Source organism: Saprolegnia parasitica (genome assembly GCF_000151545.1).
Source record: "Saprolegnia parasitica CBS 223.65 unplaced genomic scaffold supercont2.1, whole genome shotgun sequence".
Lineage (NCBI taxonomy): Eukaryota > Oomycota > Saprolegniomycetes > Saprolegniales > Saprolegniaceae > Saprolegnia > Saprolegnia parasitica.
This window is the reverse complement of record NW_012156395.1, coordinates 1,256,785-1,272,495: the sequence shown is the minus strand read 5'-3', so window position 1 is coordinate 1,272,495 and position 15,711 is coordinate 1,256,785. Positions and strand designations below refer to the sequence as shown.

Sequence of the window (15,711 nt, the reverse complement as noted above, 5' to 3'; positions counted from 1 at the left end):
CGAAATAGAGCAATCTCAAATAGCCAATCAGACGCGGTCGAAACCAACGAATAGCCAGGCGCACGAACTTCGAAGTCGAAGTGGCCGTGGCAACTACGTTCTTTTTGGGAGCCGGTCGAAGGCAATTTTTATATTCGGAACTGCAATTTTTTATCATCGTTCTCAATACGTAATAATGTGTGTGGTGCTGAGGACCGACCAGATTGAACCAGCTCCAAATTCCAAGTGGGCTAGTTTCGAGTCTCTACGAATATATTGCCAGATTCCATCGTTCTGGAGCCTGGTTGTCGAGCCTGGCGTGGTCTTGATGGCCTCGCTCAGATCCCAGAAGGGGCTCGCCATTGTGTTGAAGGTCCTTGCATTGGACAAGAGTAGTAGTGCCATCAGCATGTATCGTGGCTCGCTGGGCGTGGTTGGTCGATACGATGATGGTGATGCGTCGCTTCTCGTCTATGCTGCCGCCAAGTCCTGCGCGACCAAGTGTACACTTGGAGTTGCACAAGCAGTTTCGGAAGCGACAGTCAGCAAACGATACTGTACACACAGCACGTGCTATCCCGCATACCTGCCATGCCCACCAGGTCCATCGGCGGTATTTCGATCGAAGATATATTTAATCCATTTATTACAAATGAGCCTGGATCGCGGCTAGGGTAGGGCTCGAGCTTCAACTGCATTTCGGCCCGAGCCCTACCCCCGATTGGCACAGGTTTGTGCCGTTACCGCCTAAATGACGCTTCCCTTGCGTTGACCCGTTCACGCAATTTACAACCATATCGAACGTCCATGTACCAGTCAGTATAAATGTTGTTTCTGTACACTTGATGACAAGCGTTGTTGGGCTACTCGGTTGCGTCGTCCGTGAGGTGGTTGAGAAGCGACCCCATCTCCCAAATCATGATGGCGCCTTCGCTACCGACGGTCACAATGTGCTGGCGCTCGGGGCTGATCTTGACAGCGTTGATCGCCTCCGAGTGCCCTTTTCCAACCGCAATCGGCTCACCGTTGTCGTAATGCCACACTTTGAGCGTGCTATCGCGACCGCCAGTCACGAAGATGTTGCCGCTCCTATGATCAAAGTGGCACCGGCAGGTCTCGTCAAGAATCGGCTACCGTTCAATGTCGAGGGCGAGCATCTCGCCGTCGGCCGCCTCTTCGAGGATGCGGATGGCTTCGCCGTCGTACGAGTCGTAGTACGTGATGCGGCGGTCCGAGCCGCATGTGAGCAGCTGGGACTCGTCCGGGTGGTACAAGATGCGCCGGAAAACCGTCGAGGCAAACATGGCCTGCACGCGCGTGTAGTTTTCGAGATTCCACGAGATGCACGAGCTATCGCGATGATGAGCATCACGATCCTGTCCAGTCTTCTCTACCCATCCGAGGACGCGCTGACGCAGGACGAGTTATCGCGGACAATCTGAATACTGTTGACGGGTCCGCGGTGCTCCTACTCAGAGGCACTACGTCATAGACCTGCGTTACAATATCAAAGTACCTTCATGGACGCCTCCATCGTCTGACGCGACGGCGTGATGCGCCAGACGCGCACTCGGCCGTCCTTGCCGCCCGTGATGAGTCGCCACTCGCGCTCTTGCTCCGTGTCGTGACAGACCGCGATGGCCGTCACGCTTTCGTTGTGCGCGTCTTGAATGACAAACTTGAGTTTCCCCGACTCGGGGTAAAAGGCGCGGACCTTGCCGTCGTCCCAGCCGCTCACGATGACCGACCCGTCGGACGTCAGGTCGATGCAGTTGCACACGAGGTTGGGGACTTGGATGCGCAGGATCTCTTGGGCGCGCCGGGCGTTCCAGATGCGGATGTCGGTCTTGGAGCACGTCACAAAGAGGTTCGAGTTCATCTCGTGGCTCTTGAGCGACGACTTGGGAAACACAATGTCGTTGATGCCGCCATAGTGGCACGTCGCGCGCAGGTCGACACGGAGACCGAGACCGTCAGTGTTGGTGACAGCGACCGAGTACATGTTGCTCTGGTTCGTGCCAGCGTACAGCGATCCATGAGGTCCTTCCGAGAGGCTGGTGATGCCGCCCAGCAGCTTCTCAATCACCGTCGTGACGATGGGTGTCGATTTGATCGGCTCGTTGATACCGCCCGTGGGCAAGATGGCGAGGCTGCCGTCGCCTGCGCCGAGAAGGAGGTAGCGATGACCGTGGTCTTCGTAGACGATGACGGTGTTGATGCCTTGGCTGAACCGCTCCTTCGTCGTGCGGTTGTACCGGGGCTTTTGGGCGCCAACCGGGGGAAACGCGCAGTTGGGTTTGGTCAAGTCGCAGTCCATGATAACCTCGAGGAGGTCGCCCGTCTTTGTGCCACAGTACGCAATCTTGTCGTCCGACGAGAGTGCGATCGTCGAGATGATACGCTTGAGGTTCCCGAGGTTCGCGCGCAGCGGGTGGAACTTGCGGTACTTGTGGTCGATGCGCCAGACGTTGATCGAGTAGTTGCCACCCGTCACGAGGAGGTCGTTGTTGGCGCCTTGGCGAAACGCAGTCACCACAAGCGTCGAGTCGTCGCCCGCGGGCGTCCCGCACACGGGCTCGCCAGTTTTCATGCTCCAACACACTAGCGCGTTGTCGTCTTGGCCGCCCACCGTATACAAGCTTGTGTCCTGGGACGAGAACGCCATGTCCTGGACCTTTCCCATGTGCAGCACGAGGCGGTAGATGACCTTGTCGCTTTGGTTGGCCTTCTCGGTCATGGCCGCGATTGCTCCGCGAAGGTCCCAGACCAGCACCGGCGCCTTGTTGCCGCGGCTCTTGCTCTGCTGACCGGACGCGAGCTTAGCGCCATCGTTCGAGATGGCTAAGCACGTAATGATGTCGGTGTGACCATGCAAAAAACCCTGCGCGCTCGAGCGCAGATCCTTGATCACGACCGTTAGCCCGAGCGAGTAGATGAGGTACTGCCCGTCCTTGGTGTAGATGACCGTGTTGTTGTACGAGCCTACGACAGGCCATGAGCGCTCCATGCGACTGCTGCTGCGGTACCGTTGTAGCCGATGACCTTGAAGAGCTTGAGCTCCGCGACCTCTGCCATCTCCGATCCGTCGCTCCGAAAACGACCTTTGGCCCGTTTCCAAGTCGGGTATTTCCCACCCACGTGATTTCCTACCCGATCGGTTTCTTCCAAATAATTGTCGCTTAGAAATAAGCATATACGAAACATGTCGGCTATGTGGCGCACTTACGATTTCGACAGCGATGGCGGCAGCACGACCGACGACGGCCCTACGGGTACGACGGCCATGCTGCGCTTCTGGCTCAAGCGCTGGCGCTAGTACCTCAACCAGGCCCAAGCGCAGCGCATCGACGAAGAGCTCATGTCGACGTACGCCTTCTCGATCGACCAGCTCATGGAGCTCGCGGGTCTCAGCGTCGCAGCCGTTGTCGAGCACGAGTTCCAGCACACCCGCGAGACGCCGATGCTCGTCGTCGCTGGTCCTGGCAACAACGGGTACTAACTTAGTCCATGGCTTGACAGTGTTATGCTAGCCCTCACGTCCGCGAGTAGAGGCGATGCCTTGGTTGCGGCTCGCCACCTCAAGGTACACTCGCGCCCTGGGCCTCGCGTACGTATACTGCTACTGTCCCCGTAGCACTTTGGTTTTGCGCCCGAAATTTTGTACCCTAAAGTGCCCAGGAACCCGCTCTACGAGGTCCGACTTTCGATCGCGCGTATGAGCCTCATCACGTGGCGTAGCGTTTGGTCACGCAGTGCGAAGACCTCGATATTCCGTTTCTGCGAGATCTCTCCAAGTACGCTCTCAAAGGATGCATCATGGACAATATACGTGTCGATTGTTAGGGAGACCATTGACGCGCGTTATATGTGCATCCTCGACGGCATCTTCGGCTTTAGCTTCCAGGTCTGTCGTGCTGCATCAGCCTCTGAGTCTCATGCTCAGCGACAGGGCGAGATACGCGCGCCATTCGATGACGTGATCACAACGCTCCGATCGACGACAAGACCGATCGTGTCGATCGACATTCCGTCGGGCTGGGACGTCGAGCAAGGCACCATCCAATTTGAACGCTCGTTTGCTCACATGGCGTAGGCAACGTCTCGGGCCGCGGCTTGATGCCTTCCGTGCTCATATCCCTCACAGCACCCAAGCTCTGCGCGCAGCTTCTGTCGCCTTCCAACACAACCCACTACGTTGGCGGCCGCTTCGTGCCACGGTATGTACTTGCTTTGTGCCTAGGACTGAGTCTTCTCTCCACCAGAGCTCTTGCCGAAAAGTCCTGCTCTCGATGCCAAAGTACGTTGGTGCCCAGCAGTTTGCCTGCTGGCAGCCACAAGTCCAGGATGTTGAGCCTAGTACCGTTGCGCGTGCATGAGAAACCAGGTCACAATCGTCGTTGGCGTATCGTTCTAGATGTGGCTTCCTGTACACGTCTCCGAGAGTCGTCATAGAATTCACAGATTATGCAGAGACATTGCTACGCGTTGAGTGGGTCTTTCTTGAGGTTGTACGCGATTTGTGGCGCGTAGTTCCAGAAGAGCACGTTGGCATTCTTGTAAAACAGGTTGCCCAAGTAGTTGGTGCCGGTGATGCACCACACTACAAAACAAGTGCGACTCGATACCTCCGACACAAGAAAAACTACGTACTCGGGTGCTCGAGCGCAAAGCCGAATTGGAGGTTGACCTCGACGTACCCCGTCATAATGTGGAACGGGTTGTACAAGTACAGCGGAACACGGAAGAGACCGCGCTTCGCTGTCGTGCTGCGCACGAGCTTGTTCTCGACGTTGTGGATCGAGTTGGTCAAGTTGACAATCGACATGACTTGGATGCCGACGACAACGTCGTCCTTCGCTGCCGGCAACGGATAGTTGGCCGAGAAGTGGTCGTTGCGAATCTCTTCGCGCGTCGACTTGTCGACGACCGACCATGCGACGCTCTTGACAATCGACGACACAATGGTCGCGTCTAAAGCAGACAATGTGTCTTCCATATGCACACTGCGGCAAAGGTAGTACCTGACATGGGCATCGCCTCGGTCCACTGGTTTGTGAACGTTTCCTTGAGCGGGAAGAGGAACGGGTTCACAACAAAGACGTATTTGAGGATCGGCACAACAAGGCACACGCACGGAAAGACCAGTGCAAGCTTGCCAACACCTTGGCGGTGCACTTGACCGAGCACGACGACGACAATGTCGTTCCAGGACCAATGGCCGAGGCGTCGGTGGTCCTTGAGCACTGCCATGTTGCGGCAGAAGTGGCGAATGTTGCACGTGATAACACTGTAGAGAATGCTGCCCGGGAGCGCAATCACGACCAAGCTCAGAGTGAGGTAGAGAGCCGTGAGCAGCAACAGCGGCAGCGTCAAAAGGAAGAGCACGAACGACGTGAGCTGGAAGCCGCAGTGGCGCGAAATTCGCATCGTCGGCGCCGGTAGACACGCGAGATAGAGTCGAAGGAGCGTGAACACTGGCAGCAGATACACGAGAAAGATAAAGTACAGCGGAACACCCAGCGGCGCAATGAGGATGCAAAGCAAGACGCCGAAGGCATCGGCAAGTGCAAAGCCGGGCACAACGAGGCTGCCGTTCGAGCGTTCGTTGCTCGCGTTGGCCTCCAAGATCCCATCACCGTACAGCGGTGCATTGTTCCAAGGCCCGCCGGCACGGAGCGTCTTGGACGACGGCGATAGCACTTCTCCAGCGACCTGCAGTGTCGTCGTCGTCGACATGGCGTGTATTGCAACTGACGCCAGCACCGAAGCAACGGACGAAGAATAAAAATACCTTTAGATGAAAGCGGTGACCGCGGCTTCTCCGACCTACCGGATCTGTCCAACGTCCAGCAAGGACGAGGAGGGTGCTGTCTTGCGCCGTCGCGCCGTTCCAAATTTTAGTCGAGGACGTCCGTCCCAGAGCTGGACAACCTCGTGGGCCCCAGACGTTACGAGCAAACCACCGGTCGGCGACTGCGCCATGTTAAGCACTCGCACCGCATCGCCAACGTACTTGGCCGAGGGGGCCATGGACGCCGCACTGTATGCGACGACGTCACCACCTTGCGACGCCAAGAGCTCGTCGTGAGCGTGGTGCTGCGGCAGCGACCAGAGAAGGCCCGTGACTTGCGCGCCAGCATCGGTCGACCGCAAAAGGGTGCATGCGTCGACCGAGATGCGCCACTGCTTGATCGTACGATCGCTGCGTCCGCCGCCCGTCGCCAGCACTGCGCTTGGTCCGAGCGGCCGCCAACCGAGTGCTTTGACTGCAGCGCAATGATCGCGAATCGTGTGCAGCGGAAACTGGCGCCGGCTGTTGAAGTCCTTTTTCCAGATGCACACGAGGTGGTCGCTGGCGCCGGATGCCAAATACGTGCCGTCGCTCGACCACTTGAGCCCACACACCTCTCCGAAATGGCCCCGAGCGTCGCTAACGGCCGGCAGCGGTCCATGCGCGTATCGTGGTGGATAATCTTCGAGTCCATCGACCCCGACGTGAGGATGGATTCGACAGAGGCGAGCGACCCGACGCGGAAGTTGTGGCTGCGATATCGAACTTTGACGCGTTCGGCTGCAACGTCCCAGATCTCGGTATGACCTCTGGACGTGCCAATCGCAAGGTCGCCGGGCGGAAGATGCAGGAGCGAGGTTGCCGCGACGGCGTCGCCTCGAAGCGTCGTGAGCTCCGAGATCGAGTTGGTTCGGGTGTTGTAGAGGTACACGGCGGGCCCGAGCGCGACCGCAAAGGTTTCTGCGCTGACCCACGTCAACGCGTTGGTGTAGTAGTCGTCGAGCAGGTTGGGCGCGTCAAGGCTCTTCTTCGGGCGGTAGATGACGGGCGAGGATGGCAGGGACGCGGACGGATCACCTAGCGCGCGCGGGAGCCGCCAGGGGCTCAAGCCCTTGTTGCGCTTCCGGAACTCGATGATCGGGACCGTTGCGACCGAGTACTCGTCGAGGACGGCTTTCCCCAGCGCTGCATGGAACGGCGTCGTATGGCCCGAGAGGTCATCTTCGAGGTTCAAGGCCGAGATCTCCATGTTGGTCGCTCCTCGGTCCGGGATGAAGCGGTCGTAGACCTTGCGCTTCCGCGTCGTCGCCCGTCCTCCTGTCGGTCGCATCGCGCGCCAAGTTCCCAATCCAAACCGAAAACGGCCGACGGTTTTCTCGTTTTCCCGTCTTTTGAAAACAAACCTGTGAAAAAGACGGTATAATTGAGGAAGCCGCTTGAAAAGACTTTGCTTTCAAAGCCATCGATGCGTTTAAATATCCAATGGTACTGTTCAGACCGACGGCGCGGTCGTGACGAGGCGGAACATGGTGTACCGGTTCTGGAAGCTCGACGTGCGAGGGTCCACGGCCGCGATGAGCTGGTCCTCGAACATCGACTGCCCGACAAGGATCGCGTCGATCGTCGACGTCGCAATCTTCATCTCGCGCAGCGCCATGACGAGCTCCGCGCCCATGAAGCAGCCGACGTGGCCTTTGTGGAAGAGCAGTTTGTTCTTCTTCTCGAGCACGTGGTGCAAGACGCGCGTCAAGATCGCCAAACTCTCTTCCGAAATGAGCGCGTGCATCTCGTCCGATGCATCCGAGAACGCATACGTCTCCATGGGCGCATCGACGTCCGCTGCGTTGGCGAGTGCGTCGTTCTCGAGCGACAAGGCCGCGTTGTCGTCGTGGAACTCGAGCGCTTTCGAGAAGCGGTAGAACGCGTCCGACTTGTTGAGGATCGTCGCCGCCGGGCCATGCACGTCTTCAATGTACCCGAGCTTAAGGAGCACGTTGCCGAGCAAGATGCTCTCGTTTTCGTCGATCGCAAAGCCATAAAACATGAGCGCGCCGACCGCGTCCGAGCCGAGGAAGCAGTCCTTGATGGGCTTGAGCTTCTGGAAGCGGCGTTTGACCTCGATGATCTTGCGCAGAAAGCGGCCGATCGCCTTGTAAAACTCTTGCGGAAGGCCGTTGTGGAACGCGACCTTGATGTCCTGCATGCGCATCGCACGCGCCTCCTTGAATGGAGAGAGCGAGTCGAGGTCCAGCGATGTCGGCAGCTTGTTGTACGGAAACGGGAGCGACGCCTTGGCCTTGACGATGCCACCGCGATCGGATGAGACGGCGTCGCTGCCATCGTCCGAGTCGAAATCCGACTTGCCGCTGCCACGGCTCATGACAAGCGACGGCGACGACGAGAAGCTGCTGCCGTTTGAAGTCGTGCTCGACGTCGAGCTCGTGCGCGAGAGAGGTGGCCGCGGAAGCCCATGCTGCTCGAAGGACGAGGTGCGGGACATGGTCGGGCGGCTGCGCGTCTTGGGCAGCGACGACCGAGACGACGACGACGAAGGGCGCGGCGGCGGGTAGTGCGGGTTCTCTTCAAACGACTCGCGAATCGCCGAGATCTTGGCGACGGCGTTGTTGATCGTGCTCATGAGCGAGTCCATATCCATGGCCGACATTGTGTTGCGGCGGGCGGCGGCGCTGGCGTCGAAGGAGACACGGCGCGTCAAATTCGGTTCAGACTTGCCGTGGGGTCGCTCGGCCATGTGAGCAGGAGGACGGGGATCGGTCTGTCGCCTGCGTGGCAGAGTCGACGACCAAAAGTATACAAATCCCAAGCTTCGCCATGTTGCACTTAAAAAAAGTCTTCGCCCGTGTTACACACCGAATCTGACTGCCCGGTAGCGTGACACATAATTCTACGCCCAGAGGACGCTGCTCGGCCGGCAAGAGTCGGCGTACTACCGGTACTCGTTAGCTGTTCTCGTTTGTAGCTGGCCTTGTCCACGACGCGGTAGCCTGGTCCGTTGCATCAGCCTCGATATAGATGCGCGCAGCGTGGCCGGCGACGGATGATCGCAAATGGTCATGTGATAAAGGCCAGAAAGATACACTGCCATGATACTCCTACTGCCCTGGGTGTCACGAGACGCGCCAAAATCGCGGCCAACCTTCCTGTTCCTCTGTCTCTGCACCCATGCGTACGTGTGGTCGTAAGCATGCTTCGATCGCATGTCCATGCACCCGAATGAGGCTTAAGACGACCATATCCACAGCGACGTCCTACAGCCGTGGGTGGCGGGCGCATTGTTTGAGTGGCTCGGACGGCGCGCAGCTGCGGGCAGGAAGATCGCAACTTTCATGGACGCAGCGGTCCAGTGACCGGAATAAATCATGAAACGGACCAATCAGCGACACCACGACGCTATCGAAGGTCCGTGGCTCCAAATATAAACACCGAGAGACATCTCACATACAAAGGCCAAGGTGTATCATCAATTTCAGAATAAAAAGACGTCGGCGACCGCGATCCGGCCAACTGGATACGGAATGGACGCGACAGCGATGGAAGCGGCGCGGCTGGCGACGGCCGCCAAGGACCGCTGGCTCAACAAGGACGAGATCGCGTTCCTCCTGCTCCATGCCAAGGCCTGCCAGGCAGCGATTCCCGTCTACCTGAGCCCGCAGCAGCAGCCGCCAAGTACGACGCATGCGACCGATACCCGCCATGCCACATCACGTGCTAAATGTGCTGTAGGCGGATCCCTCTTCTTCTGCGCTGCCACCATGGACTACAGGAAGGATGGATGGACGTGGCAGAAGAAGAAAGGAAGCGAGACCATGGTCCGAGAAGACCGCGCCAAGCTCGTCGTCAACCGCGAGCTCGTTGTCCTCGGTGCGTACGCGCACTCGGCCGACGCCGCGTCGTTCCATCGACGCAGCTACGTGCTGCGCGTCGGTGACCCGCGCTACATGCTCGTGCATTACCTCGATGACGCCAAAAGCAAGCCACGCAGTCCGAAGCTCGCGCCAACACCGCCCCTCGACGACGATTGCAGCACGACCTTTATGGAGGACGTCGACCTTCTCCGAGACATGGACCTGTCAAGCGACCCCCATGCAATGCAAGATGTGTACGATAATTTCGCGTCGTTCGCATCGTCGTCGCCCAAGGTCGCTCACTCTTGCATCACGATGGCTCATGCAACGTCGGACTAGATGCTGCCAATCCCTGCGCTCTCCGTTCTACCCGAAACCCAGGCGCCGCTCCAAATCACCGACTACTCGCCCAACTGGGACTTTACTTCGGGCGGCGCCAAGCTCCTCATCTGCACCTCCGAGACGCTGCCACCAGCGACGCCCTTCTTCGTGCAATTCGGGGCCATCGCGACCGTCGTTGCCGAAAGCATTGCACCCACGGTGCTTCGCTGCACAGGTAAACAGACTACCTACTCGATAAGACGCCAGTTGACGAGTGGGTAGCGCCCATGACCCTCGAGGGCGGCCGCGTCCCGCTCACGATCGTCACGTACCGCAACGGCACGGTCGTGCCCATGTCGAGTCCGCGCGAGTTCGAGTACCGGGGTAGCACCTTTACGCAGGCGCTCCAGGACACAGACATGCTAAGCGACGACACAAACGAGACCAAGTCGACGCTCAGTGAGCCGCACAGCATGAAGCGCGCGCGGTCTGCGGTTGACGACGCGGACGTGATGAGCGCATACTCGGACACGACGCGATCCGTGAGCAGTCCTCCGGCCGCCTGTACGCACCAGCCATTCGCCCTCGACCAGTATGACCGTACGCCACGTTTCCTTTGCTTCCTCGCCCGTAGACTTAACCCTCTTGGTAGCGCATGAGCGGCAGTACAAGATTCGCGTCGTCGAGCGCCTCTCCGAGTTTCGGCGCGCGATATCGTCCAAGCCGACGCTGCAGCCGACGGGTACGTCCAACTACATACGGTCTTTGGCCTCACGCGTCAATGGGTGCGTGCATAGCTCACGTTCTCGAGGTACCATGCGTGCGGTCAACCCTCGACGTTTGAGCAGCCGTGTTGGGCGTAGGAATCCTCGCCCGTGCTCCTCGATGACTCGGCAGTTGCAGCACTTAGTGATAAAGAACTCGGGTCGCTCTCCGACACGCTCATCGAAGACGTCGTGAAGCAGCTCGTTGCCGTCGCCGGCACGTCCGCAGACCTCCTCGAGGAGGTACATTTTCTATACCTTTGTCGTTGTTGAATCTTGTGGCTCCAGCTCAATTCGCTCGATGATGCTGGACTGAGTCTGCTTCACTACGTGAGTTTTTACAACTGCGCGCCGCTGGTCCCGCTCTTGCTTGCCCACGGTGCGCTCGTGGACCAACGCAGCGTGCAAGGCCAGACGGCGCTTCATCTCGCGGCCGGTTGCGGCCACCTCGGCGTCGTCAAGGTGCTTCTCGCGCACAACGCGGACGTGACGATGTTTGACTTTGACTGCCTCACGCCCGCCGACCGGTACATTCGCTCCCGCGTACATACTACATGCGCAGAAACGTGTGTTTAGGGCCGAGAACTGCGGCCACGACGACGTCGCGGCGTACCTCCACAGCATTCTCGAGCCGTCGCCGCCGAAAGCGACATCGAACCTCTCGTTTTCAGAACTCAAGTCGTTTGGGCTCTTTCACGACCAAGACTCGAGCGACCAGCACAATCGAAAGCTGCTCCTCGGCGCCTTCTCGACCATGAGTCTCCACGGTAGAGTCTCGGGTAATAAGCTGCGAGGTCCGATGCTCTTGTATAGACAAATGTGCGCTGTCGCTGGGCACGAAGCGCCGTAGCAACAGTCTCGGCGACTACGACGAGCATGACTCGGATCACGACAACATGGAGGTCAGCAGCGTCATGGACGACTCGGATGTGACGAAGCTGGAGGCGGCCATGCAGCTCATGGGCCCCGACGGTTGAACGCAGCTTCTAGACGTCTCTCAACATGAAGTAGAGCTGGCGCTGCTCGAGGAAGAGGCGCGTGTGATCCAAACCAACGTACGCGCATGGCTCTTGCGGCGCAGCTACAAACACATGCGCGAGACGACGCAAAAGCTGCAAGAAGGTACTAGTATTCCGGTCACGATGAAGTGGTCACGACAAGGGTCGAATGCATCAATCATGCCTAGTCGCGAAAGAGAGCCTCGCCAAGCAAAAGATGGAGCGGGCGGCCGTGACCGTGCAAGCCGCGACGCGGAGCATGCTCGTGCGCAAGAGCTACCTCCAGCAGCGCAACACAGCGATCAAAGTCCAGGCCGGTGCGCGCCTCGCCCTTGAAACCGAGTCTCACAAACTGGTATGTAGCGGCGCGGGGCATCCTCTGCCGCAAGAACTTTGCCAACATGAAGAAGAGCGCGCTCGCATCGCTCGTGATTCAAAAGAACGTGCGCGAGTGGCTCGCCAAGCCCGAGCCCAAGAGCGGATGAGGCTGGAGCGTCCGCCCGTCCTGTACCATATCGTAGTGTCGTCTATCTATTAGTAGTATGTTATAAATCGGAAGCCAGCAATCCGTTCACGTCATGATCGTTGCTCGACTTGATTTAGTCGTCGCGGAAGCGCTTGAAGCCCGGGATCGGCGGCGTCCACGTCGGGAAGCCGCGGGTCATGGGCACGAGCGAAAAGTCCTCGACAAGCGCCTCTGCTCTCAACTCGGGCGTCGGGAGCGCGTTGATGGCTTCCCACTTCAAGTTGATCTTGAGCTGGAGGTCCTTCATGAGCGCGTTGTGGCGGATCGACGTCATCGAGTTGTACTTGCGGCCAATCTCAAAGTGCTCCTGCTTCTCGGCCTCGGTCCACTCCGGCCTGTGTAGTGCATGATGAGCATGCGAATGGCATATCGAATGGATTGACGTACGCCGGGATGTCGCGGCCCTTGAGCGCACGGAGCATGACGTCGTACTTGCCCGAGTCGGTGCCCTTGTCGTTCTTCTTGGCCGTGGCCTTGAATTTGGCCGACTTGGCGCCACGCTTCTCCGTGGCGGCGGCGCCCTTCTTGGTCGCGAAGGTCCGCGCTTGCATCACACACCGGCGCATCATGCTGCTCCTGCTGGTCTTCCCGAGTCTTTTCGCCACTGGCCAACCAACCCGTCGTGCGCGCCGTATCCGTATCACGATTATCCGGATTCAGAACCCAAGCTCCCTTAAATAGTGTGTATTTGAGTGATCCAACTTGGATCACTCAAATGCCTGTGTTGGATCATCCAACACAACGATTGCTTGCTCACCAAACGGCAGGAGCAAGAAGAGCAAGGTCAAAGATCGCTGCTCCATCTTGCTCGTAGGTGGGTCTCGCAGATATCTTCGTGGCTCTGACAAGCGGTCTGCACGTAACCGAAACGCGCAATGCTGGTTACAGACAGAGTGTGCGCGTTTGAAACGAACATTGTATTCAAGCCCAGGTTTTGGACGCAAAACGAGCTTACATAATGTTAGTACAATAGGGCCACGTTGAGGCGAAGACGGTAGCTGATCGCAGCTCGCACTATTCGTCGTTTGAGGGGTCTTTAAACAGCAAAACTCGTGCGACGAGCCAGTTGGGACCCCACACGCACGGCCATTAAGTGTGACCTTCATTTGATGCAGTTGAAGAAAGTTAGAATTGACAACGAGTCCTGCATCCCTAATAGCATCTCATTGCCTTCGCCATTGCCGATCTCCAATGTCGTCGTTCGAATCATACACTATTCTCATCTTACACTATTATAGTGAAATACGTTGATGATTGGCTCGCTTGAATTACACTGCAATGATGATGCTCCAGCGACTCTCGGCGCGGTCGGCGCTGCTGCTGCAGCCTCGTAGCCCGCGCTTCCACACGTTAGGCCTCGACGAGAGCCTCGTTTCGGCCCTCGCCACCCAAGGCATTGCGACGCCCAGCCAAGTCCAGCGTGAGGTAGACCACCTCTCCTTCCTCCGCTTCGCAGACCAGCGCGCCGTCCACGTAGGCGGTGCCCATGGTGCTCGACCCAGCGCGTCCTGACGTGGTCATTGGCGCGGAAACGGGCAGCGGTAAGACGCTAACGTACGTGCTGCCGCTGCTGCAGCGCCTTCGGGCGTATCCGCACCCGATGACGGCGATTCGCAAGCCGATCGCGGTCATCATGGTGCCCAACCAAGAGCTCGTCAAGCAGATCGAGCGCGTCGTGCAGAGCTTGGACCCGGAGGTGCCGCTTGCGTGCTTGACAAAGACGCATGCGATTCCGCGCCGTACGCCCGTGCTTGTCGGCACGCCCAAGGCCATCTTGCAGGTACGACGTTGCGGATGAAAACAGCCAATGGACTCACAACATGAATCTAGCACGCATCGGCCAAGGACTTGGTCTCGGTAGAAATGATTGTCGTTGATGAAGCCGATATGCTTCTCGGCGGTGGCTTTGAGCGCGATACGAAGCAAGTGCTTGGCGTCATCCGCAACCAAGCACTCGTGGACCCGGCCTCGAACGAGTACATTCCCGGATTCCACCGCGATAACGATAGCACCGAGCCCGTGGGGCTGGCGTCGTACCCGCGCCAGACGATTTTCGCTGCGATATCCTTCCCACGCCACTTGCATGTGTATCCAGATGATGACTCAACAGACCTTACTACAGACGACGACGATCTCTGTACGCCACAATCCCAACCTATGGCAAGCTGGCCGTCAGCGAGTACCTCAAGCGCAAGTTCCCAGACGCCGTCTACGCCATCACCGACGTATGCTTCGTTTGATATCATTACCGAGGGCATTGAGCTCTAACGCTCAACGTAGCAATTCCACCGGACGCTTTCGACACTGGACCAGACGTTCCTGCACCTCAAGACAAGCGACCGCGCCGAGCGGGAGCAGCGTCTTTTGGAGGTTCCTCGCGACGCACGCAGCGAAGACATCTCACGTCGACTAGATTCTGGCCGCCGACAACGAGTCCAGTGGCAGCGTACTCATCTTTGTCGACTCGGTCGCGAGTGCAAAGGCTCTCGAAGAGTTTCTTCTCGCGAGCAACATTCCCTGCCGCGCACTGCACAAGGTACACTCGTTGGGCAACTTTTTTGGCTCAAAAGCACGCTAGGAAGTGGCTCGGGACGAGCGCTCCGATGTCTTGGCCGCCATGACGACGGGGCGCCAGGTCGTCGTTGCCACCGACATTGCTGCCCGCGGCCTTGACACGCGCGATGTACTTTTTACTGAGATTCTATCGGGTGCGATGATGGCGCCTAGGTCGACCACGTGATTCAGTTTGAGTTTGCGACCAATGTCGTGACGCATATCCACCGTATTGGCCGCACGGCGCGCGGTGGTGCGACTGGCAAAGGTAGCGCGACCTCGGTATTGAGTTTGAGAAGACTGTATTTCACTAGTCACCAACTTTATTGGGCGCGAAAACGAGCTCGTGTACAAGGAAATCAAGGCCGCCGGCGCTGATGGCGCACTCACCAAGGGTTTTAGCCGTCGCCGGAGTCTTCGCAAGAAGTTTAAGAAGGCCACCAACGACCAAGCAATCTAAATTTCCAACGCTCGTCAATAGACAATCTGTTTAAACGCAATCTCGGCTGTTCAAAAGCAAGCTACAGAATGGAATTCGCTGCGAAACAACGTCGTCTCCATGCGAATATGATTTTCTATGCAAATCATAAGCTACGACTCGTTCTTATTGACGGCGACACCCTACTGCGTTGGCTTCTTGTCGGCGGGGAACGCTGACAGCGTCTTGTAGTCCCACGGCGCGCGCTTGGGCGGGAACTTGCCGCTGCGCATGTCGTTAAAGCACTCGCGAATCTGAGCTTGTGTGTTCATGACGATCGGGCCGTGCCACGCAATGGGCTCCTTGATCTTCTTGCCCGCAAAAAGCATCGCCGAGACGGCCTTGGAGCGCGCCGTGAGCTCGAACGTCCGCTTGGCATCGTCGGTCGCGTCGAGGAGCGCGACTTGGTTGATCCGGACGGGCGCCGTGTTAAGG

General features: G+C 58.2%; 8 protein-coding genes across 8 annotated transcripts; 3 read left to right on the top strand and 5 right to left on the bottom strand.

The window, feature by feature from the left end:
• Positions 1-736: 736 nt before the first annotated feature.
• On the bottom strand, positions 737-3,054 carry SPRG_00490 (hypothetical protein; the record flags this gene model as incomplete). The annotated part of the gene is made up of 5 exons (XM_012338584.1): positions 737-1,068; positions 1,114-1,329; positions 1,374-1,447; positions 1,496-2,961; positions 3,006-3,054. 5 exons carry the CDS (start codon positions 3,052-3,054, stop codon positions 843-845), a joined length of 2,031 nt encoding a protein of 676 aa, XP_012193974.1. The 3' UTR covers positions 737-842.
• Positions 3,055-3,210: 156 nt separating this feature from the next.
• On the top strand, positions 3,211-4,464 carry SPRG_00489 (YjeF). Its single transcript, XM_012338583.1, has 9 exons — positions 3,211-3,251; positions 3,296-3,471; positions 3,529-3,562; positions 3,614-3,673; positions 3,718-3,773; positions 3,823-3,883; positions 3,929-4,031; positions 4,073-4,196; positions 4,242-4,464. Exons 1-9 carry the CDS (start codon positions 3,219-3,221, stop codon positions 4,429-4,431), a joined length of 837 nt encoding a protein of 278 aa, XP_012193973.1. The 5' UTR covers positions 3,211-3,218; the 3' UTR covers positions 4,432-4,464.
• On the bottom strand, positions 4,458-5,715 carry SPRG_18829 (hypothetical protein; the record flags this gene model as incomplete). Its single annotated transcript, XM_012338655.1, has 3 exons — positions 4,458-4,579; positions 4,630-4,950; positions 5,001-5,715. The coding sequence occupies 3 exons, from the start codon at positions 5,713-5,715 to the stop codon at positions 4,458-4,460; spliced, it is 1,158 nt and encodes a 385-aa protein (XP_012194045.1).
• Positions 5,716-5,805: 90 nt separating this feature from the next.
• Positions 5,806-7,100, bottom strand: SPRG_18828 (hypothetical protein; the record flags this gene model as incomplete). Its single annotated transcript, XM_012338654.1, has 2 exons — positions 5,806-6,361; positions 6,385-7,100. 2 exons carry the CDS (start codon positions 7,098-7,100, stop codon positions 5,806-5,808), a joined length of 1,272 nt encoding a protein of 423 aa, XP_012194044.1.
• A 162-nt stretch (positions 7,101-7,262) lies between these two features.
• Positions 7,263-8,150, bottom strand: SPRG_18827 (hypothetical protein; the record flags this gene model as incomplete). Its single annotated transcript, XM_012338653.1, has 2 exons — positions 7,263-7,556; positions 7,605-8,150. 2 exons carry the CDS (start codon positions 8,148-8,150, stop codon positions 7,263-7,265), a joined length of 840 nt encoding a protein of 279 aa, XP_012194043.1.
• Positions 8,151-9,306: 1,156 nt separating this feature from the next.
• On the top strand, positions 9,307-12,204 carry SPRG_18826 (hypothetical protein; the record flags this gene model as incomplete). The annotated part of the gene is made up of 13 exons (XM_012338652.1): positions 9,307-9,457; positions 9,515-9,930; positions 9,976-10,192; positions 10,240-10,557; positions 10,610-10,699; positions 10,755-10,768; positions 10,821-10,964; positions 11,010-11,248; positions 11,298-11,488; positions 11,535-11,693; positions 11,733-11,843; positions 11,908-12,036; positions 12,083-12,204. 13 exons carry the CDS (start codon positions 9,307-9,309, stop codon positions 12,202-12,204), a joined length of 2,301 nt encoding a protein of 766 aa, XP_012194042.1.
• Positions 12,205-12,318: 114 nt separating this feature from the next.
• Positions 12,319-12,814, bottom strand: SPRG_18825 (hypothetical protein; the record flags this gene model as incomplete). The annotated part of the gene is made up of 2 exons (XM_012338651.1): positions 12,319-12,580; positions 12,633-12,814. 2 exons carry the CDS (start codon positions 12,812-12,814, stop codon positions 12,319-12,321), a joined length of 444 nt encoding a protein of 147 aa, XP_012194041.1.
• A 709-nt stretch (positions 12,815-13,523) lies between these two features.
• SPRG_18824 (hypothetical protein) lies at positions 13,524-15,258 on the top strand (the record flags this gene model as incomplete). The annotated part of the gene is made up of 9 exons (XM_012338650.1): positions 13,524-13,670; positions 13,723-14,025; positions 14,076-14,330; positions 14,411-14,470; positions 14,526-14,615; positions 14,659-14,781; positions 14,824-14,928; positions 14,973-15,066; positions 15,113-15,258. 9 exons carry the CDS (start codon positions 13,524-13,526, stop codon positions 15,256-15,258), a joined length of 1,323 nt encoding a protein of 440 aa, XP_012194040.1.
• Between the last annotated feature and the right edge of the window lie 453 nt (positions 15,259-15,711).